This window comes from Salvia hispanica, chromosome 4 (genome assembly GCF_029641045.1).
Source record: "Salvia hispanica isolate PSC_SH4W2 chromosome 4, Shi_PSC_v1, whole genome shotgun sequence".
Lineage (NCBI taxonomy): Eukaryota > Viridiplantae > Streptophyta > Magnoliopsida > Lamiales > Lamiaceae > Salvia > Salvia hispanica.
The window spans coordinates 49416843-49440299 of NC_142695.1; the positions used below are offsets into that span (position 1 = coordinate 49416843).

At 44.0% G+C, this 23457-nt stretch overlaps 1 protein-coding gene and 2 pseudogenes across 1 annotated transcript; all 3 read right to left on the minus strand.

The window, feature by feature from the left end:
• Nucleotides 1-7012: 7012 nt before the first annotated feature.
• LOC148929357 (uncharacterized) lies at nucleotides 7013-9635 on the minus strand. Its single transcript, XM_089056818.1, has 6 exons — nucleotides 9343-9635; nucleotides 9134-9294; nucleotides 8206-8510; nucleotides 7647-7908; nucleotides 7442-7524; nucleotides 7013-7288 (listed from the first exon to the last, which is right to left on the minus strand). Exons 1-6 carry the CDS (start codon nucleotides 9633-9635, stop codon nucleotides 7013-7015), a joined length of 1380 nt encoding a protein of 459 aa, XP_088912944.1.
• Nucleotides 9636-16864: 7229 nt separating this feature from the next.
• Nucleotides 16865-18937, minus strand: LOC148929358 (uncharacterized; annotated as a pseudogene).
• A 2032-nt stretch (nucleotides 18938-20969) lies between these two features.
• On the minus strand, nucleotides 20970-22792 carry LOC148929359 (uncharacterized; annotated as a pseudogene).
• Nucleotides 22793-23457: the final 665 nt, after the last annotated feature.

Consider the following 23457-nt stretch of genomic DNA (forward strand, 5'->3'; position numbering starts at 1 on the left):
TAGCGATTTTTTTCACACACCTGGCTTAGGAAACGTGTTAGACCCAGCAAATTATAATATTTTTCACCATATAACCGATACATGAAATTAGCCTTATCAAACTGCTCACACTTAAACCATACTTGTCCTCAAGTATAAAGACAAGAAAAGAAAAAGAATAAGGTGAATTTAAAGCAAGGTTATCTCCTGACCGACTCCTATACCTAGACACAATTAAAAACTCAAAAAGTTTAAGAAAAACATACAAACACATAAACACATATACATGAGCTCGCTTCAACTTTTAGGCATCCGTCCCCACAAGATTAAGGTCAATTCAATAGGTTGCACTCCTCCAAATAGTCCCTTTCCCTTCCTTTACCTAGCCAATCTGTCAGCTTGTCAAGATAGCCTTTTACTTACCCGATTGTTGGATTCACTCGATCACTCATTCCTCACCAGGGATGTTAGGATCGATTCTCTCTTAAGTTAATGCTACACCACTGAAGCGTCGGGTTATGAGAGTTCCTCCTTTCCTGGGTCAGGCTATTATCATTCCTGCCTTCTAGACAACTTCCCTCTGGACTTCGTCCAGCTTATTCCTCCCTTTTTTTTCTTTTATATATATTTTTTTCTCTCTCTTTTTTTTTTCTTGGACTTCATCCAGCTTATTCCTCCATTTCTCCTCTCTTCCGGACTTCGTCCAGCTTATAACACCTTACCCTGGACTTCGTCCAGCTTATATCTTCATAACCCAATTTCCCATTTTTTTTTCCTTCACAGCTCTTCTCCCTAAGCATTCAGTGGTGGCCCTTAATCATGTGTTAGCTCGAAGTTATTTAAGGCTTATAACTCACTATTATAGTAGGGCTTCACAACTAAGTAAGTAAGTGCATCCTCCATCGTTCTCACTTCACTCAGATTGACTTGGCTTATTTAAGGAAAAAGCTTCTAAGTTGAAATGCCTCCTATCGTCAATTACTTTCACTAAGGGAATCATGCCGTATTATATTCACTGGCTCATGCGACACAACTTAGACTTACAGACTCTTAACATGCAGACAAAGTAATGCATTGACTCCTCTCCCCCTCCCATTTCACTCAAGCTTGTCCCCAAGCCATCGTCGTGAAGGGGGGAAACAGAGAGATCAATGCAAAACAACAAACAGGTTACAAAACAGAACTTCTCACACTTAGACCAAGCTTTGGGCTAAGTGGGAGAAAAACACAATAAAACAGAAAACACAAACTTCTCACACTTAGACCAAGCATTGGGCTAAGTGTGAGAAAAACACAAGAAAACAGAAAATACAAACTTCTCACACTTAGACCACGCAGTGGGTTAAGTGGGAGAAGACACAAACAATTATAAAACACACATAGGTAACAGAAATAAAAAAAAACTAAAAGAATGAAAATTAAAAGTTACTTGGTCATGGGGTGGTGATTCACTTCTGGGGCTGGCTCCCTCGAGAGGCAGACTGGGGTGGGATTCCGGGTCGGGTCATTCTTACTTTCTTCTTGGCTGGCTGCTCCAGCTCTTCCTCCTCCTGTGCTGCTTGTTCGAGTACTGGCTTCCTCACTATAGACTTTAATTTAGACGGGGCTGGAACTTGTTTGGGAACGGCCGGGGAGATCAACTGCTTGAGCGATTGCTGCGATTGCCTGACAGAGGGACTGCTCTGAATGGGATGCTTGACTTCACTGCTGGACTTAGGAGTTGCCTTCCACTGGGTCAAGGGGAGCGTCTGCTGCATCCACTTCAACATTTTCATTGAAAGCTCCACCGCTTCCGTCATTCGCTCATTTTGTTTGGTGCACTTCACCGCCAAAACTGCAATGTTGCCCCTCAGGGTCTTCACTTCCTCCCGATTCCCATTCAACTCCTTCCTGATCCCACCAAGTTCCTTTATCATTTCCCTCCTCATTGACTGCATTTCCTTCTTCACATCCTGGACTTCCTTGCGTAGCTCTTCAACCTCTTCACTTGGCATGGCTTCCTTGGCTTCCTCCGGCTCTGCTTTCACCTTATCTCCCAACGAGTAGAAGAGAGTCTTGGTGCCGTGAGTCTGCAGCAACCCCTTGTTGAAAAAATAATCAACACTAAACACTTCTGGGGGTTCGCATATGACTACCAATGGAGCGGCCTTGGCAATTTTCATTTCTATGTTTCGCTGGAGGTAGGTGCCGATGAGGTGACAGGTGTACATATGACGCGCAGGGTTGCTCGTCATTTGGTGGCATGCCTGCGCCAGCCAATATCCTAGGTGCACCTTTAGACCTTTCGCCATACACCATGTGAAGTAGAGGTCGGTAGTTGTGAGAGCTGAATTAGCGGTACCCATCAAGTTGTAACTGACAAACGTCTGAGCAAAGCGGAGAATTCGGTCTTCAATGTGGGAGGCCTTGGAGTAGCTGGACTTAAACGTCCCCGCCTTGGGGTGCGTGATAAGTTTCCATGCCGTTTGCACCTTGAAACCGGGCGTGTTCTTCGGCACTCCAACCATCCTATCATTCCATGCCCCCTCTTCATCCTCGGCTTGGGTAAACAACCCCATCCGTAGAGACCATTCCCGAATGTTCATTTCATACTCTTCATTAAAAAGCCTGAACGTTATAGAATCTGCGTCGAGATCAGTGGTGTTCTTCAAACGAAAGGTGGAGAAAAACTCCCTTGCTAGATCCACGGGCACCCTCTCCTGGCTGTGCTGTAATAACAACTCAAATCCTATCGATTGGATACAAGCGCGGAATTCCTTATCACATGCAATCACTTTAAGCTCCCTCGAGCTGTACTGCTTCCCCGACTTGGCCATCTTCCCAGTGCTACATCTTTCCTTGTACACTGCGATCCTCTTTTGGTCGTCGAACTGCCTCATCTCTTCTAACAACTCTTTAGTCAGCCAGACATCCGGACGTCCTGGAATAGGCTCCTCTTCAGCTTCTACAGAGTCATAGATGGGTTCAGGGATGGGCTCATCTTGTTCCTCGACACAGGGTTCCTCGGTTAAAGGGGAAAGGGTCTCCTCGACCTTCTTGACGGAGGGAGCTTTCCTAGACCGGGTAGATGAGGTCGCCGCCGCCTTTCCTTTCCTCGCCCTTTCCTTGGCCAAGCGGCGCTCCTCTGCCTCTGCATCATCAGGAACTAAGTCATCGACTTCATCGAGGAGGCTCCTCCTGGTGCGCCTCCTTTCTGCCCTCTCATCAATCTTAGGTTCATCTTCATCCTGGTCGCCCCCAGGTCCACAATCAATTTCAGCCCTCCCTCGGGCTCCGTTACTCCAGTCGTGAGTAGATCTACTTCTTCCAATAGCTTTTCCGGGGTTTCCCCCTCGCCATCCAACATCGGGGTTGCCCCCTCAATATAAATGGGGTTCTCCCCCCTGACATCTCCTGGGGTTGTCCCCTCTTCCACGAACTCAGGGGTCGCACCCCTGAAATCAATTGGGGTCTCATCCCCAGTTTCCAGAGGGGTTTCCCCCTCAGCAACATTCTCTAAAACAGGGGTTTCCCCCTCAATCACACTATCCACAATAGGGGTTACCCCCTCCACAACTTCATCTAAAACAAGGGTTTCCCCCTCACAAACTTCCCTACTTTCAAGATTAGGATTCACAGTTTCTTGCCTTTCTGTCTCCACCATGGTTTCGTCTTTCGTCGGTCCGTCACCCTCCGGCCGTTCGTGTACTGCCTCCTCTTCCTCCGCCTTTTGTGGAGCGGTTTCACAGTCTCCTCCTCGGGTTTTTTTAGGAATTTCTCCCTCAGACACGATTGGGGTTTCCCCCTTAGATTTCCCAGGGATTTCTCCCTCAGTACATATGGTCGGGGTTGCCCCCTCAGATTCAAACGAGGTTCCCCCCTCAATATACCGACTCAGGGTTTTCCCCTCCACATACTTCAACACAGGAGTTCCCCCCTCAACAGACATTAAAATAGGGTTCTCCCCCTCATCAGACTGTAATACAGATGTGTTACCTTCCCTCGCGATTTCATTCACAGAGTAGTCCACTGCCATCCTACCAATCTCGTCCGCAAAACCGCTGACGCTCTCCTCCTTAGGTCCGCCACCACCCTTTCCATGTTCTCCGATGTCTGGGCTCGGCCCAGTCTCTGCATGTGCCCGATCTAGGGTTTGGAATCCCTTTGAGTGTGAAATAGGCGGCTGCGCTGTCGATTCGTCAGGAATCATCTGCGGTTGTTGGCGGAACGCCGAAAAGCGGGAAAAGAGTTTTCTGGCCTCCTCTTTACTGCCAAATTTCTCCTCCAACTCCTTCAAAAACGCCTCTTCCTCAGGGTTTCCGACGGTAGGGGGTTCTGGAACGGAAGTCGGGTGCCACTTCGAGCGTATATTGAGGACTGGAAAAGTCATCAGAACCGGCGGCTACTTGGACGAATCGCCGGACGGTGGTTTTGGTGGCGGGCTTTTCCTTCCTCGCAGTAGAATCTTGTCTTTTCCATGGTTTCTTCCTGCACAACACTCGCAAAAACTAGGATAAAATTCGGGTTATGGTTTGAGAGAAATTGGGGAAAATTAGAGAGAGAGAATTGTGAGAGTAGAGAGAGAAAAGTCGGTTGAATATTTGATGTGAAAGGGAAGAGTAAAGGCGATGGGATTTTCAAGGTGGTGATACACTCAGATTTTGCACTGTTTTAAGGCCATTATTTGGTCCGTTTTTATGTCAAAGTCACTCCACACGTCCATTATTTGCATTATTTTTGTCTATTTTGGTATTTGCATAATTGAGCCGGAAAAGGGAGCCAAAACGCCATGTTTGGGAATATGGAGTCAGACGACGACCGGAGACCGCCGCGGATGTGTGCGGCGACCGCCGGCGCCGTCGGGCAGATCAATGCAGCGGTCCGCCTCGGAAAAATGTGCTTGGAAGAGAAGTCTCATCCGGCGACCGCCGGAAGATGTGTGGCGGTCCGCCGCCGAGGGAACAGACTCTCTGGACTCCAACGCGGCGACCGCCGGCCAAGGTGTGGCGGCCCGCCGGAGAAAGGCAGCGAATCCGAGAAGCCCTAGATTTGCGCCCAGTTTTACCATATTTTGGAGATTTTTTCCTTCTACAATAAGGCATGGCTTTTCCCTATAAATAAGGCCTCAAGCTTCATCAAAAGGAGAGAACTTCTAATTGCAAAATACTTTATAGAGATCAAGGCTTAGAGTACTTCACTGGTGCAAGGAGTTGGAGCAGGATTTCAAGAACATCAAGAACGACAAGGATTCAACCCACGAGTTTTATTTGCTTTAGTTTTATGTTCAAATTGTCTTCCCTACAATCTATGTTTTTAGCTTATTCAATTATGTGTAACTAAACTCATAGGATTCTAGGGATGTGTTAGTAACGACTTTGGTTATAGAAGTTCCGTTTTCTATTTAATATCCGTTTTGTTTTTACTTTGTTTCTTCCCTAAGTTAATCTTGATGCTTCATAATTGAGTGACACAATCGTGTATGATTTAATATAACTTGCTTCATAACTGTGACAGAGTTCTAGCGAGTTAGGTCCACTTAGTAGACACTACAGTTAGCTTCCTTTAAAATGGCAATGTTAATTGAGACTGAGGACTTTTCAAGGGTCTTAGGAGCTTTTTGGAGTTACGTGTTAGGATTGACAACCCTAATCTTGTAATCAACGTTTGTTTCGCATGAGCATAATCTAGGTGACTCGTTCTATCAAAATAATAACTGTGCTAGGGTATTGTAATTGGAATTTTGTATTACCATAACTGTGAATACACATCCCTGGGATTCCCTTATATCTATTGTCTTTCTCTTGATTTATTTGCTTTTAGTTGATCTATGCTCTTATTTGCTTATAGTTTTTCAAAAGTTTTCAAAACCCAAATGTTTTTCCAAATAGTAATTGAGTCTCAGTAGAGGATAGACACTTTGTGTTCGTCTTCCCCGTGTTTGATATCCGGTACTGACCTTTAGCTATACTATATATACTCTGTATACTTACAGGTTTATTTAGTGCTAATAAAAAGTGCATCAGGTGGGCAGGCGAACGGTTGCATGGTGATGTAAGAAACCGTACGCCTCCCAGAAAAGCGGATTTTAAAATTCGAATAGTAACCACCTTCCCTCCAAATTTTCACTGTGAAAATTCTTCCTCCCCCTAGCAACTCACAATGCCATAAAAAGAAAGGTGAGATACCAAATTCTCTGGTCTAGGGGTATAAGTGACAAAAAAATTTCCCTGAAGAGTTTGGTGTTTCGAAAATATTTTTGGAAACTTAAATTTGTTCTTTATTTGGATTTTTCTTATATTAGAAAGCGCTTAAACTATTTACAGTTGCAAACGAGTATTCTCAAGACTCCCTAGGTCAGTGTACAGATAAACTTTTATTCTCCATTTTACCTGACCTAGGAGTTCATTGAGAATAGTCATTTGCCTGGCCAATTAGGAAATAATAGCAGTTGCATGCATTGGCGTTTCTTCCACCACATGCAGATCCGCATTATCCCTATATACCTTCACCATGTGTCCATTGACTAGGAAAGGAACAAAATTTGGGGCGCTTCCTTGGATCTCCACTGCTCCATTTGCTCGAAGGCCAACGATCATGTATGGTCCTATCCACTTTGATTTCAACTTCCCAGGCATTAGCTTGAGCCGAGATTGAAAAAGAAGTATTTTCTGCCCTACTTGTAGTTCCTTGACCCGAAGGTTCTATCATGCCAGAGCTTTGTTCTTTCCTTATACCACATTGCTGAGTCAAATGCCTCTAGCCTTAGCTCCTCCAGTTCTTGTAGTTGCAGCTTCCGTTCTTCTTCACAGGCCGGCGCCCTCATATTCATCTCTTTTATGGCCCAGTATGCCTTGTGTTCCACTTCCACGGGCAGATGACACATTTTCCCGAACACCAACCTATAAGGTGACATCCCGATTGGTGTTTTGTAAGTGTTCCTGTATGCCCATATAGCATCATCAAGGCGCTTACTCCAATCTTTCCTCGTAGTATTCACCGTTTTTTCCAGAATGCTTTTGATTTCCCTATTCAAGACTTCAACTTGACCATTCGACTAAGGGTGATATGGTGTAGACAACCTATGATGCACACCGTATTTCCTCATCAACGCCTCTATGGTGTGGTTGCAGAAATGTGTTCCCTGGTCAGAGATAATAGCTCTGGGCACCCCATACCTGTTAAAAATGTTTGCCTTCAGAAATTTAGCTACTTCCTTCGATTCACAGGTGGGTGTAGCCTTTGCCTCTATCCATTTGGATACATAGTCCACTCCAACCAAGATGTAAGTGTTACCATGAGAAGATGAGAACGGTCCCATAAAATCCATTCCCTAGACGTCAAAAATTTCACAAACTATTATTGGCACTTGAGGCATCTCATCTCTCATTGAAATACCTCCTGTCTGTTGACATCTTTTGAAAATTTGACAGAATTTGAAAGAATCCTTGTTCAGGGTTGGCCAATAGAATCCGCTATCCAAGACCTTTCTGGCAGTTTTCCTGGGTCCAAAATGACCTCCACACGCCATGGCGTGACAATGGTTGTGCACATCCCTCTGTTCCCACTCTGGAATGCATTGTCGAATTACTTGGTCTGAGCACATCTTCCATAGATAAGGATCGTCCCAAAAATAATATCTAGTCTCACTCCTTAGCTTCATCTTCTGGGCCTGGGAAATTTCATGGAACCTGACATTTCTCCTGTGACTAAGTAATTAGCCAGGTCATCGAACCATGACTCCATATTCAACGGATGCTTCCCTTTATCTGATGTTCCTGGACCTATTACCGCCAGCACTGCTTCCCAGTTGATAGGTCTAGCAGATTTCCATAGATAATAAAGATGTTCCTCGGGGAAGGCATCAGATATAGCTTCGTCTGTGCCCCCTTGAAATATTCGACTTAAATGATCTGCAACTTTGTTCTCCGTCCCCTTTTTATCCTTTACCTCCTAGTCGAATTCTTGCAATAGTAGCACCCACCTAATCAACCTTGGTTTAGACTCTCTCTTGGCCAAGAGATACTTAATGGCTGCGTGATCAGTGTAGACTATCACCTTCGACCCTAGTAAGTACGGTTGAAATTTCTCAAATGAGTATACCACGGCCAACATCTCCTTCTCTGTGGTATCATAGTTCTTCTGAGCCTTGTTGAGGGTCTTCGAGGCATAGAAAATGACATAACTTTTCCCGTCGATCTTCTGACCCAGGACCGCTCCTACCGCAAAATCACTTGCATCGCACATTACCTCAAAAGGGTGATTCCAATCTGGTGCTCTAATTATTGGTGCAGAGACGAGTTTATCCTTCAGCATTTGAAATGCCTTCTTGCAATCTTCATTAAAAATGAACTCCACGTCATTGTGCAAGAGATGAGTGAGCGGTTGTGCAATCCTCGCGAAATCTCTGATGAATCTTCTATAGAATCCTGCATGCCCCAAGAATCCTCTAACCTTCTTCTGATTTGTGGGGTAGGGTTGCTTCGAGATCACATCCACTTTGGCCTTATCCACTTGAATACCTCTCTCAGAGACCACGTGACCTAGGACTATTCCTTCTGGCACGATGAAATGGCATTTCTCAAAATTTAGGACCAGATTCTTCTCCTGACATCTTCTCAGTACCAGATCTAAATTGGCCAAGAACGAATCAAAAGAATTTCCATACACCGTGAAATCATCCATAAAAATTTCAATACACACTTCCAGCAAATATGAGAAGATGCTCATCATACAACGCTGGAATGTGCCCGGTGCATTGCATAAACCAAACGGCATTCTTCTGTATGCATAAGTGCCGAACGGACAGGTAAAGGTTGTCTTCTCCTGGTCTTCAGGATCCACCTATTTCTGGAAGTATCCACTGTATCCGTCTAGGTAGCAAAAGTATTGCTTTCCAGCCAATATTTCCAACATCTGGTCAATGAAGGGTAAAGGAAAATGGTCCTTCCTGTTGGCTTCATTAAGCTTCCGGTAGTCAATGCACATCCTCCATCCAGTCACCAATCGAGTAGGTACCAACTCATTCTTATCGTTCTCAATCACATGTATTCCTGACTTTTTTGGTACCATGTGAACTGGGCTGACCCATTCACTATCTGGAATGGAGTAAATAATACCCAGAGACAGCAACTTCAGGACCTCCTTCAGTCCTCCCTCATATTTGGGTTCAGTTTACGTTGCGGGTCTCTATGAGCCTTTGCCCCTTCCTCCAGTCTGATGTGATGCATACAAAGGTCAAGGCTGATTCCCACCAGGTTTGAGAGAGTCCATCCTATGGCCTTCTTGTTTCTCCGAATTACTTCCAGTAGATCAATCTCCTGCTCTGCTGTCAAGTTGCTGTTGATTATCACTGGAAATGTTTCATCTTCCCCAAGGTATGCATACTTTAGGCTCTCGGGCAATTTCTTCAACTCCTTCTTTGGTGTGATGGCTTCCTGGGGCAGGGGATTTTTCTGCAGGCTCCTGGTTGCCATTTCCCCCAAGTCAGTTCCCTCGTCTGGGCTGCTCACTTGAATAGACTCCGTCGACTCGAATGACAGTGGTTGGTGGCAGAATGCCATGATCACTTCATTGATCTGCTCATCTGTCAGGTTTCGAGTCAATAGGGTTTCACACCACCCTGCTACCTCCTTGTCAACAGACTGACTCAAATCCGAATTGTTGAACTGTTCCTGCATTAATTCGGTCTCAAGGTATTCCTGGACCAGGGGGTTAATAACATCAACAACATGCAAATTTTCCACATCCAATGGTTTCTTCATGGCTTCATCAATGCTAAAGGTGTATTTCTCCCCATGGTAGTCTAGGCATATAGTCCCGTCAAACACATCAATTATAGTCTTAGCGGTGCGTAGGAATGGTCTTCCTAAAAGCACTCCGCTAGACTCAGCAGATTCGTTCTCACTCACTTTTATTACATGGAAATCAGCTGGGTACAGGAAATCATGCACTTTTACTATCACATTCTCCAGCACACCTTCGGGTTAAATGCATGTTCTATCGGCTAACTGAATTACTACTTTCGTATCAACTAGAATTACCCCTATCAACTTCTTATATATCGAAAGCGGTAAATCATTTATTGTAACGACCCGCCCCTCTAGGGTATAATAAATGCGGCGATCGTTAACTAGGCGGACTTAATTGCAACAAGGTCATAGGCTAGGGTTTCATTTAAATGAATTTTCCCAAAGTAATTAATGAACAATCTAATTAATAAGAGTAACGGCTTAATAATGAAGTCAAAAAGAAAAGGGCTTTCTCAATTAATATTCAAAACGACAAGGTCTCCAAAGTATCATGTCTCAACAATTCAACAAAATGAAATAGTTCAAACTTCAAAGGAACGATAGAAAGTTTTATGTTTTCAGCGGAAGCAACCAAGAGAAGGGTGAAGCTATGTATGAAGACACAACTACACACGGTGATTCAATATGATCATATTATTCAATTACCCTGCTCAACACCATCAACCGCTCGTCACTGCTCAACCTGCACATAGGGAAAACACATGCAGGGCTGAGTACTATAAACATACTCAGTGGACTTATGCCGAAAACAGTTTTTATCAAAATAGTAATTATCATGCCATTTTCAAGTGTCCATTGGGTTTTTATCTTTAGAAAGGCCCGATGCACCACAATATATATGTCCTTTATCAAAATCACGGTCGCGCAACCATTTTTCACATCGACGTTTACCATATCCCCATTCTACATGACAAGGAATGCGGCCGCAATCCAGGTCACTAGACCAGTGATAAGTCGTATTCTAAGCCTTGGTTACTGATCAGTATGTCGCGAAATGCATGTATTATCTGTAAAATAGTTGCTTAAGTGTGCAGGATTAATGGATCCAAGTCAGTAGGAGACGATTTAGGTGACGCAAGTCAAAAGAGCGCTAAGAGGGGTGCGATACTGACTAGGATGCATGCCAGAGAGAAGGCTCGAGATGGAGAAGAAGGATAGCTGGGATGATCATTAACAAGGGCAGAAAGGTCAAATTTGTGAAGGAAGTCTACCCTAAAAGCAAGGGCAAGCCTCCCTATAAAAGAAGCCACTTGGAGAGAGACAAACAGTTCGCCAGTTCGGTTCTCATACACACTTAGTAGAATTCTCTCTAGAAGACCAGTCCTTCAGCATTATCCAATCTCTTGTTCCTCGCCAAAACTATGGTCACTTGACGTCCAATAGTCTGCCGGAGAAATCATCGTTCCACAGTTCCAGCCAGTTTGTCGCAGTAGTATAGCAGTATCACCGCCCGGAGTGGCAAACAATCGTTATTTGCTTTTTAGTTTAATCTTTACCTGCTTTCTTCGTTGGATCTGTTGCAAATATTTATCTTGGTTGCCTTTTGAAGTACTTAGTGAAGATCCAAACGTTTAAGTTATGAAATTTCTATTCCGAATGTCTCTTTGGTTTGAGTTTGCTTCATTCTGCCTAGGAAAGTTAGATTTAGTTATCGCTTTTACCTTTTAAGTGCGTGCATGTATTTTCTTTCGAGTAAGTGAGATCTGTGGTTGTTGATCGAATTTCATAGTTGGGTTTCAGTCTGAGTTTTCGCACATGAGTCTTTCGTTCTACATTGTAATCACCGCCTTGCATGTCAGTCAGTAGAGGTAAACTGCAGTTCCGCCGTCCATCTTAAGTTTGAGCATTTTAAATCTATGGATCTTGAGTTTGAAGTCATGAATCTGAGTTTAGTTATGGTGTTTGTGTTCATATGAATTCTGTTAATGCTTGGTGAAGAAGAAAACGTCAAAATCGACTTTAGTTTTGGACCACTTTACTTTTAAGTTACTTTTGCTTTTGTTCCCTACTTTTTAGTTGTACCTTCCAGACCTGTCAGAAAGCCAACCAGTCACCAGATATACCTTGTTGCCTAAATTTCCTCTTTTAGTAACTGTCTACTTTTCATATGATAGGGTTTGGTGCCCCTTGCACAGCGAAAGACTTTGTACAAAACAAATAAATCAGATAGGATCTATTTGACCGATTATGCGATTAATCAATTCACATGTTAAACAGATAATTGCATGCTAGAACGCAAATAATTCATGCTTAGAAAATATAAATCCTAAACATGATTTCTACGGTTTAGAGTTACCGATTTGATTCTCCAAAGAATCGACGATTGCTCGCGCCTTCTCCACGTGATGATCTTCAATACTAGACCACGGATCTTCTCTCTGGTTCCCGAACTGTATTCCAATATCAGGGTGGGCTGATCTTACTAGAATACTAGGACTTAAATAAAGAAGACAGAAGAAATCCTTTTTGGAAAAGGAGTGGAATTCGAAAATTCCTACAGCTGGGAAGCTGAAATTTTCGAAAAATACGAAATAATGAAATTGTGATTCTTCTGTCTCCTTTATTCTCCTATTTATATTAAGTTCTTTATGGGCCCAGACAGGGATCTATGGAAGGTTTTGGATATGGGCTCGCCCAATTAGCTTTTTACTAATTAAATTGAACCCCAATTTAATATAAGCTTATATTGGAATATTACGAGCAGCCACTACAGAAGTAATATTGCACTCCCCATCCAAATCCGAAATTACAAGTAATCCGAGTTTTCATTATTTATATTATTTATTTCCCACGCTTAAGATATAAATGTCCATTAATTAATTAATGTCTGCTATGGACTTAATTAATTAACATCTTATTAATTCCAAGAGTGGATTTAACAAGAAACACTTATTTATTATTCATAGAGTAATAAAACTCCAACTGGCCAGTTTTCCGAATAATAAAACCTTGTTCGAGCTCCTCTTGAGGACATTATCAAACGAGACTCACCTCGTGCGCGATTCAACATAATAGCAATCCTAGCACCGCTAGATATTAATCACCACTACCCAATATATCAGGATTATTGGGTTGCGAAAAACCCGCACCATTTGATAAGTCAAAGTAGTGCATAATCAATACCGTATGCTCAATGCTAACGTATGTAGATTAAGAAATAGTTATTTATCCAGACCTAGTCTTTCAGTAGATAGCATAAAGACACATCTTGCTGTTAGATCCATTCAGTGCTATACCACACCAACGTCATCTTATTTCAGAAAGGCTTAGAAATAATCGGACTCACATTGCAACCTTTCACGATAGGTAGTTGATGCACTTTTTATTTGCACTATAAATACCTGCAAGTATACAGAGTAGGTATAGTATAGCAAAAGGTTAGTACCGGGTATCGAACACGGGGAAGATGTACACAAAGTGTCTATCTTCTACTAGAACTCAATTACTATCTGGAGAAACAAGAATTTTTTGTAACTTTTTGAAAACAGTAAATATTAAAAACAGTAAACAACTAAAAGAAAGCAAATCACGGAGAGAAAAGTATAGAGATAAGGAGAATTCCAGGGATGTGCTTTCGCTTTATGGTTATACAAATTCCAAACTACAATACCCTAGCACAGTTAATACTTTGAAAGGACGAGTCACCTAGCTTATGCTCATGCGATACAAACGTTGATTACTAACATTAGGGTTGTCAATCCTAACACGTAACTCCAAAAAGCTCCTAAGACCCTTGAAAAGTCCTCACTCTCAATTAACAGTGCCGTATTAAAGGAAGCTAACTGTAGTGTCTACTAAGTGGATCTAACTCGCTAGAACTCTGTCACAGTTATGAAGCAAGTTGTATTGAATCATACATAATTGTGTCACTCAATTATGAAGCATCATGATTAACTTAGGGAAGAAACAAAGTAAAAACAAAACGGATATTAAATAGAAAACGGAATTGTATAACCAAAGTTACTACTAACACATCCCTAGAATCCTATGAGTTTAGTTACACATGACTGAATAAACTAAAAACATAGATTGAAGGGAAAGCAATTTGAACATAAAACTAAAGCAAATAAAACCCGTAGGTTGAATCCTTGTCGTTCTTGATGTTCTTGAAATCCTTCTTCAACTCCTTGCACAATTGAAGTACTCTAGCTTTTGATCTCTATGAATGTGTTCTTGTTGTGTGTCGGAAAAAAACTTCTCTTTTTTGATGAAGCTTGAGGTCCTATTTATAGGGGAAGATTATTCCTCATCATAGAAGGAAAAGATCTTCAAAATTTGGTAAATCTTGGAGCAAATCTAGGGCTGGTCGGATTCGCCGCCTTTCTCCGGCGGGCCGCCGCACCTTGGCCGGCGGTCGCCGCGTTGGAGTCCAGAGATTCTGACCCTTCGGTGGCAGACCGCCACATGTCCTCCGGCGGTCGCCGGGCGAGACTCTTCTCCTAGCGTAAATTTCCGAGGCGGGCCGCCATATAGCTCTGACCGCCGGGCGCCGGCGGTCACCGTACAACTTCGCGGCGGTCGCTGGTCGCCGTCTGACTCCAGATTTCCAGACTATGCGTTTTTACTCCCCTTTTCGGCTCAAATATGCACATTTCTCACAAAACACGTCAAAATACCAAAATGTATAGAATATGCAAATAATGGACATGTAGAGTGATTTTGATGACAAAAACGGACCAAATAATGGCCTTAAAACAGTGCAAAATCCGGGCGTATCAACTCCCCCAAACTTACATTTTTGTTTGTCCTCGAACAAAACACTAAAGACACAAGAATAGACGCACGGAATGCACAAAGACTAGACGTCATAATTGCCTCAAAAGATGAAAGAATAGATTAAGCATGGATTAACACAATCAAATCAAGCAAGGCTTAATAGTGCACTTTCATTACTAACTCGTGGAACACCTTGAATTCAAGCACTCACATGTGGCAAACTTCCAAAGATGGGAAGTGTTCTTTCTCTCACTCTCAAAGTGTATAAAGGTAAAGTGTAAATCACTCAAATCATGCATCATGCAAAGTTTACCATAGGCTTGCTCAAAGTCTAATCCCTCCTCTACTCAATGTGATTAAGCATCAAAAGTCCGAAAAGTCTTTCTTTTCGGTTGTAACGTAGGCTCTTTGGTAGGTGAGGAATATTTGGCTAAAAAGTGACTCAAATATAAAAATATCCCAAGTAGAGTTAGGATGACTCCACTTTTCTAAAACTTAAGGCACTTCTAACACTTTATTTTTCTCCTTCAACTTACTTTCAATCCTTCGTTTTTTTTTTTTTTTTTTTTTCACAACCTTTCACACATATTATTATTATTTTTTTTTTTCTTTCTTTGTCTTTCTCTTTCTTTTTTCTTTCTTACACATCCTTTCTCTTTTTTTCTAAGATCAAGCACATATTTGGAATTTTTCTCAATTTCGCAACTTGTACTTTCTTAATATTAAGCACACTACTTTTTATACTTTCCTCCTTATCTCTCCAATTCCTTTACAAAAGAAGATAACAAAAACTATACTAACCCAAGGAATTGTCCCCCCATTTATTTTGGCTTCCAAAGAAAAGGCTTAAAGGCTCAAAATTGGCTCCAAAGGAAAAAATTGAGAGGGTCGAAAATTTTGGATATAAAAGTAGTTAAGAAAAGACGGCCTAACATCCTCCTAAATCAGCTTAAACACTATGTAAACTTAGGCAGACTAAGAGCAAGTTCTAGAAACATATACATGCATACAGATAAATCACACAAGAAAGAATTTAAGGCTCAAATCTCACAAGGTAGAAGCACGATTCAAGGCGAACAAGCAATTCACTAATTATGCACCTTTTCACCCAACCATCATATCAAAACGTTAAGCCACACTTAAACATAGATGGAATATAATATCATTGGCAACTCGGTCTAATGTGTCCCTAAGCATGCGTGTTTCTAAGTTCTTCATGTTATGTTCATGACATGGATTCAAGAAAACATTTTTAGAACACAAAAATCTCCTACGGGTTTTTGGAAAATTAAAGCAAAAACAAACAAAAAAAACAAAAAGAAAACCCTAAACTCACGGTCCACCACTTCATCCCCCCAAACTTATTTACAACAAAGTGTAAAATAAGTTTGTAGAGTCGGTAGGGGCGTGCGGCAGGCGCCGGAATGTCCACCGGTGAGCGTGACATGGAACTCTGCGAGTAGTTTCGGTATCCATGAGGAATGGGGGGAACCACAATCCGCCCTTTGTAAAAAAAAATGTCGTGCACCAACTCATAATGGAGAAAAGTTGGTTTTTTTTTTTTTTTTTTTATTTTGGAGAGAAGTTGGTTGTCCGGCCTCCAACGCCGTCTTTATTTTTAACAAAGCTAGGTTCGCAGACAGAGCTGCTTGCACGGTTGACCATTCTGGCCAAGAAGCGAGGGAAATGGCCGAGAGTTCCAGCACCTCCTCGTCTCGACGGGAGTGCGCGTCGGCCGCTTTATTTAATTTGCCTTCCTTGTAAATGATGGTGAAGTCGTACCCCAATAATTTTGCCGCCCAATTCTATTGTGCCAGAGTAGCCAGAGGATGAGCCAACAGTTGACGCAGACTGCGCTGATCTATATGAACTACAAAATGGCGGCCCAACAAGTAGGGGTGCCAGTGATGGATTGCGAGCACGAGGGCCATGAATTCCTTCTCATAGGCGGATTTTGCCAGCCATCAAGAGGATAAAGTTTTGCTGAAGTAGGCCACCGGCTTACGTTCCAGCATTAATACCGCCCCTAGACACCGGCCCGAGGCGTCGCACTCAATTACAAATTCCTTCGTAAGTCTTGCATCCGGAGGAGAGGAGCTGATGTGAGTGCCGTTTTAAGCGCATTGAAGGCTGCAGTTGCCGCGGTTGGCCAAACCCACGTGGGTTTAGGGTAGGAAGATAGCGGCTTCTTTAAGAGTTCCGTAGGGGGGGCTGCATTTTTTCCATAGTCATGGATGAAACAATGGTAGTACCCTGTTAGCCCGAGAAACCCGCGCACACTTTTCAAAGAAGTCGGGGTCGGCCAGCGGAGGACCACCGAGATCTTGGCAGGGTCCATTTTAACTCTTTCGAAGGACACAATGTGCCCAAGATACTTGACACTATCTCGACCCAGAAGGCACTTCTTTGAGTTGACGACGAGGGCGTGGGAGTGTAGGGTCTCGAACACTCGTCGAAGGTGGCGTATATGATCTGCCCAAGTTGTGATATAGATGAGGATGTCGTCAAAGAATACCAAGACAAACTTTCGGAGTGCTGGCCTGAAAATGTCGTTCATTAGGCTCTGGAATGTTGCCGGTGCGTTGGTGAGGCCGAACGGTAATGGCCAGAATGGGTGCGAAATGCAGTCTTTGGAATGTCATCGGTCGCGACTCTGATTTGGTGGTAGACAGCTTTCCAGTCAATCTTGCTAAACCACTTGGCGCCATGTAGTTCATCCAATAATTCCTGTATCACCGGAATAGAATATTTATCCGGAACGGTCCTTTTGTTTAACTCCCGGTAGTCCACACAAAACATCCAAAAGCCGGCCTTCTTTCGCACGAGGAGGACCGAGCTAGAGAACGGACTAGTGCTCGGCTGAATCACCCCGGAAACCAACATCTCAGCGACGAGCTTCTCCATTTCATCCTTCTGCAAATGATTATATCGGTATGGCCGCACGGAGACCGGGTCAGTACCTGGTAGAAGAGGAATGCGGTGGTCAGTGCGGCGGTGGGGGGCAGGCCCGCGGTGGCGCGTGTGACTGAAGGAAATTCCTCGATTAACTGCAATAGTTGTGACTGGGCTGTCTATGACAGGGGCGAACCGATCCCGAAAGGCTCTGAGTCTGCCTCTTTTTCAACCGAATGGATGACCCAACAGTAGTCCCCTTCGTCGAGGCAGCGGAGGTCCTGGGTGGAGCAGGCTCGACGCATTAGAGTTGGATAGCCCTTGAGCGAAACGGGTCAGCTGTGGACTGAAAAATCCATGGAAGAGTGCTGCCAATTAGCCATGACATTTCCAAGGGACGCGAGCCATGAAACCCCTAGAATTACGTCGATGTTCCTTAGGGGAAAGACGTAACACGAGACCACAAACCTCTCCTTCTCCAGCGTTAGAGGAATGCCCCGACAGATCCCTGTTGCTCGTCGCGTTGACCTGTCACCCAACATCACCGAATAGGGTGTTGTGGCTGTAATTGGCAGCAGGAGCCTCTGGGCGCACTGCTCTTATATGAAACAGTAGTTAGCGCCACTATCCACCGTTACTTTAACCTGTTGTGAGGCGATTGTCCCAAATAGTTTCATTGTATTGGTCGTGTCCAGCCCATTCAAAGATAGTACAGACAGCTACGGCTCCATTTCGCCCTCCAAAACTGCTGACTCCTCGAGCTCTGAATCGTCGGGCGATTCTGCTTCCACGTTGCATATAATGACGTTGAGCGTCTTGGGCGGTCTTCTATGGGTAGGCCCGAATCTTAGGCCACATTTGACGCAGGTACCCGTTGTTATGTGGCGCCTATATTCATCTAGAGACACATTCCGAAAGCGCTTGGAAACTGGCCGTGACGAGCCAGAATAATGAGAGGGGGATTGGGAGTACCTCTTTGAGACGGAGCGAGCTGGCTGGGAAGCATATGTGTGTGCCTGGGTGGACGAGTGGGTAGGTGCTGATCACGGGGGCTGGGCGAAAGCCAACATGTCAATGTCTAGTGCTAATTCGACCGCATCCTCATAAGTAGTGATTTTGGCGGCCTTCATTTGTAGACGGACTTCAGGTTGCAGTGCCGCCATAAAAAATCCCAGGTATTGCTGACACGATTTATCCGGAACCTGCGTGAGTCGCGCCTTGAAAGCAGCCACAAAATCCGTAAGTGAGCTAGAGTGGCGGACTGCGGCGAATGCCTCATATTCGTTCAATAGCTGGTACTAAGGGAGGGCAACGCCAGTCAGAGCTACCATGGTGATTCCTACCCGGTCGTCGGAAGGGGTTTCCGAAATCATAAAATATTGCTCAGCCCGTGCAAGCCACGCTAGGGCGTCCGAGCCATCAAAGGTAGGCATGGTCGATGCCGGAACACCACCTGCAGATGCCGTTTTTGGCTCCCAATTCGCTGAGGTGGCCTCATCCTTAGGTGTGGAAGTATTCTTAAGCTTGAGAGACGCGAAACCTGTGCGCATCTCCTGAAGCATGGCGGTCAGGTCTGATCGCACCTCTGTCACTTGATCATCGGTGCGGCGGAATTGTGCATTCAGTTCCTTTACCGCCGCATCCAACAAGAGCCTGCCCTGTTCCAAATCTTCTGTAGACTTCTCCAAATCCTCCAGTCGCAAGTCCGATCGAGAGTTAACAATTGTTCACTGTACCAATTGATAGGAGTGTAAGGCCACCGGATAGAGGAGAACGAGATATGCTCCCCACTGCAGCTAGTAAAACACTACTCACACAACCACGATTTGCTACTGACAAATAAAGGAAAAGAAGAACTCTCTTTATTGCTGGAAATTAACGGAATAACACTCCTCCGCAAAGGCCTACGACAAAGTCATCCAAATTAATGATCACTCAAAGATAATCTGATATCTCTAGCTTACACGTATTTATAGACTCTAAACTAAGCATTAATTTGAATTACATAAAAATAGGAACTAAACAACTTCCATCCTGATTTGCTGGATCTCCTCTGCCTCACTTGCATCCTGATTTTTCTCTCCTCGCCAAACTACTCCCCTACATCCTCGACTGTATACCTTTCACTTGTTGACCGTATCAGAAATAGAGTTGAATATTTAATTCGGTCCCAACATACACCTCGAATAATTTATCCATTCCAGCGGGACTGTACAGAGTAGAGTGCAGACATTGAAATCTGACTAAGAGCATCCGCAATGGTACATAGGCCAGCAATAGGCTAGCCATTCTCTCCCCTGCCACGTCAGCAACACTAAAAAATCCACCTGCCACATTAGATTTAGGCCAGCCATAGGCCAGCCGCAATAAAAATAATTCAAAATATACTACATTTACGGAATTAAAATTACGATTAAAATACGGAATTAAATTTACGAGACATATACGGGAAAATTCATTAATTTTATTTTTAAAAAAAAGTACATTAACTAAAAATCATAAAAATAACATAATAAAAAAAATTCGGGCTTCCACACACGAGCCACCTTGAATCTGTTATAGTTCGACAGAGATAATACATTACTACCTATCCACTTGCAATATTAATCCATAATTTATATAGATTTTTTTACTATTACTAATTCGAGTCCTTTTTAACATATTTTTTTGTTTTCGTAAATGAGAGAATTTCAAAAAAGAACGAGTGAAGTTTGAACGACGAAATATAATTATGTGGCTCACCTACACAATGAAAATTTTGGACTTCATATAAGTGTGTTAGTAGTTAATTGGTGGCCCTGTATACATGTAAAAGGGAGAAAATCGTACATAATTAATGATATAAAATGGAAATATATATGTCTTTGAATTACTTGTGTTATTCAAAAGGTTGTTTCCTTGCATCATAACTTGCTCAAAAAAATTAAACTACTAATAGTAACTAATATTTTCAAAATTTGGCATTTCTTACATATTTAAAACTTATCGTTAATACCATGAACTTACACCTCGTAGAAATTTTTTACGAGTTCGAACTTTTCTTAAATTAAACTTGATGTGGCACATCAGATCATTCACTTGAATAAAGTGATCAACTTAAACAATGACATATATCGCTTCTAGTAGATATAAATGACTTTGGCTTGAACATTACTTGAGTAGTATAATATGTATCCCAAGTTTTGTGTTGATTTATTGGACTCCTTGCTTTGGACTTCTATTATTATTTGGCTGGGCTGCTCTTATGCTGAGCTCATAAGAATAATTGTTGGGCCAAATTAAGTCTGGCCCGTTTCCTTGCTAGAGCTGTTGGATGCGCGCCATGTGGCAACTCCACGCGGATCCTGCACCACAACCGTTAGATGTGAAGTGTGTTTGTTAAGTGAGAGAAGACCTTAGGGTTTCTCTCATACGATTCTATTCTCTCTCTCTTGCTCTCAGAAACCTCCTTCTCTCTCTCTTCTCTCTGAGATTCCGGCGAATCTAGCCGGAGTTCTCCTTTGAGCTTTCTGTTCCACCGATGATTCTCAGTTCCTAAGAGTTCTACCGGTGTAGATTAAGTGTTAGGAAACTTCTTCGGTTTCCTTCTCTAATCTAGGGTTTGGTCTTTTGTCTGTGACCAATCCCGAAGTGATTGGAGTGTTTTGTGAAGGTTCTTGTGTTCGCGGTAAAGTTCTGAGTTGTGTGTGCTTGTCCGCGTGTGAGAAGGCCGTGGTTGGAGGATAATCCGATGGTCTGTCCTTCGGAGCGTTGGAAGGGAGCTGGGAGAATTGATGACAGCAGGAAATCTCGTCCGGTCAGGCAGTGAAGTTGGTGATGCTCTACCGCAGAGAGGGCATCATCGAATTCGAACTGATCCGTTGATATATCACTTGCCATCGAACGGAGTACCCAACAGGCATCCCCTGCCTCCAAAGTCCGAATATCTTGCGCGGAGCACGCCCGATGGGTCAGAGAGGGGTCGCCCCTGATCGCTACCTGTCGCCCTTGCACTAAGAATTTCATAGATAAATCAGTCCAGTTGGCGGCCACGTCCCCCAAGGAAGCCAGCCAAGAAACGCCCAAAATGACGTCGATGTTCCGTAGAGGAAACACATAACATGAAAGAGTAAAAATTTCAGAGTCCACTTGCAGATCTATGTCCCTGCAAATCCCAGCTGCCCTGATTCGAGAGCCATCGCCCAAAGTTACCGAGTAGGGAATGGTCGGCAATATTGGTAATTTGAGGATTACAGTGAGCTGATCTGAAATAAAGCAATGACTAGCTCCGCTATCTACCATTAGCAACACCTTATGCTTGCCGATTTTTCCAAATAATTTCATTGTCTGGAAGGAATCCAACCCGTTCGAGGACAACTCTGACAACTCCAATTCCTGATCAGAATCCACCGTCTTCGGCTCTACTGCCGAGGCATCGGTCAAACCCTCGTCCACGTCATCAGAAACCAACACGTTGAGAGTTTTCGGTGGGCAACGGTGGGTAGGACCGAATTTTAAACCACACTTAAAGCACGTTCCAGCTGTAATATGCCTTCGGTATTCCTCCGTTGTCATATTTCTGAACCTGCGCGAGGGGTTTCGTGATGGTCCCATGGCTGATTGGGACGGAAAAGAGTGGGAGTATCCTTTCGACACAGCTCGTCCCAGAGCTGGCGTCGCTGCAGCTGGCTGGTTTACGTTCAGCAACTGTCCCGAGGATGGTGGCAGATTTCCTGGAACTTGGTCGATGTCAAGGGCTAACTGGACCGCATCCAAATAGTTTGTAACCTTGGCCGCCTTCATTTGCAAGCGAACCTCAGGGCGAAGGCCAGCCAAGAAGAAGCCCAAGTATTGATGGTATGCCATGTCTGGTACCAAGGCAAGGCGGGACTCAAAAACCGCTACATAGTCAGCCAGGGAACCGGTGTGGCAGACCGCTGCGAACGCCTCATATTCATCCAGGGCGCCGTTGTTCCCGAAGCGCTTCATAAGCTCCTGTAAAATCGATCCCAAGAGAGTGTGGGAATGTGTTTGATTAGTAACTGGTACCATGGAAGTGCTGGCCCGGTCAAAGCCACCATGGCTACCTTCACTCTGTTTTCCAATGGTGTATTCGAGACCAAGAAGTACTGCACGGCCCTTGCTAGCCATCCCACCGCCTCGGTTCCGTCGAACGAGGGCATGGCTAGCATCGCGGTGGTCCCCGTTGCCGCAGTGCCCGACTCCAGATTATCCGAAGATGCCTCTTCAGCTGACCCAATCATGGCATTCGTCTTTCTCATCTCTGCGATGAACAACTTGAGTTGAGAAGCCACCGCTGAAATCCGCTCGTTTGTCTTCAGAAACTGGGCATTCAATTCGCCCACAGTTTTCTCCAAGTCCCCGGCAGCCTTCTCTAATCCGTCTAGTCGTGACTCCGTGCTCCGAGTGGCAACCATCGTCACCGCACCAATTTGATAGAGTAAAGGCCGACGGAAGTGAGGAGCACAAGAGGTGCTCTGGAAATTACTTAGGATGGATTACTCGATTGCTGGAAATTGAGAACACAATGATATGGTAAATAAGAGGAAAATGACTCGGCTTTATTTGATCGAAATAAACGAACAAGAGAATGGAAAATAAATCCTCACCAGGAGGCCTGCGCTAGAATGCCCAAAAGATCGAGTTTCCAAGATGATTTCTCGTGTCTGGAGATCTCAATATTTATAGGCTTACAATAACTATTAATGCTAAAAAAGTGCAACAACTAAATCTAGGAAATAACAAATAACAGCTGCCGAGATTTTCATGCTTGACTCCTTCCTCTACTCAACTTCCCTGCTTTCGCGGTTGTACACCTTCCAACGCGTATCAATTGCCTCCGACGTCGAAGAAGCCTTGTCCTCAAGGAGGAAGAGAGGAAATTGGCCGCGCACATCCGCCACGTCCATCCAAGTAGCCTCTTCAATCCCTGGCCCAGCCACTGGACCTCCTTGACAGAGGGAGCATTCCTTGACCGAGTAGATGAGGTCGCCGCCGCCTTCCCTTTTCTCGCCCTTTCCTTGGCCAGGCGGCGTTCCTCTTCCTCCGCAGCATCAGGAACTAAGTCATCGACTTCATCGAG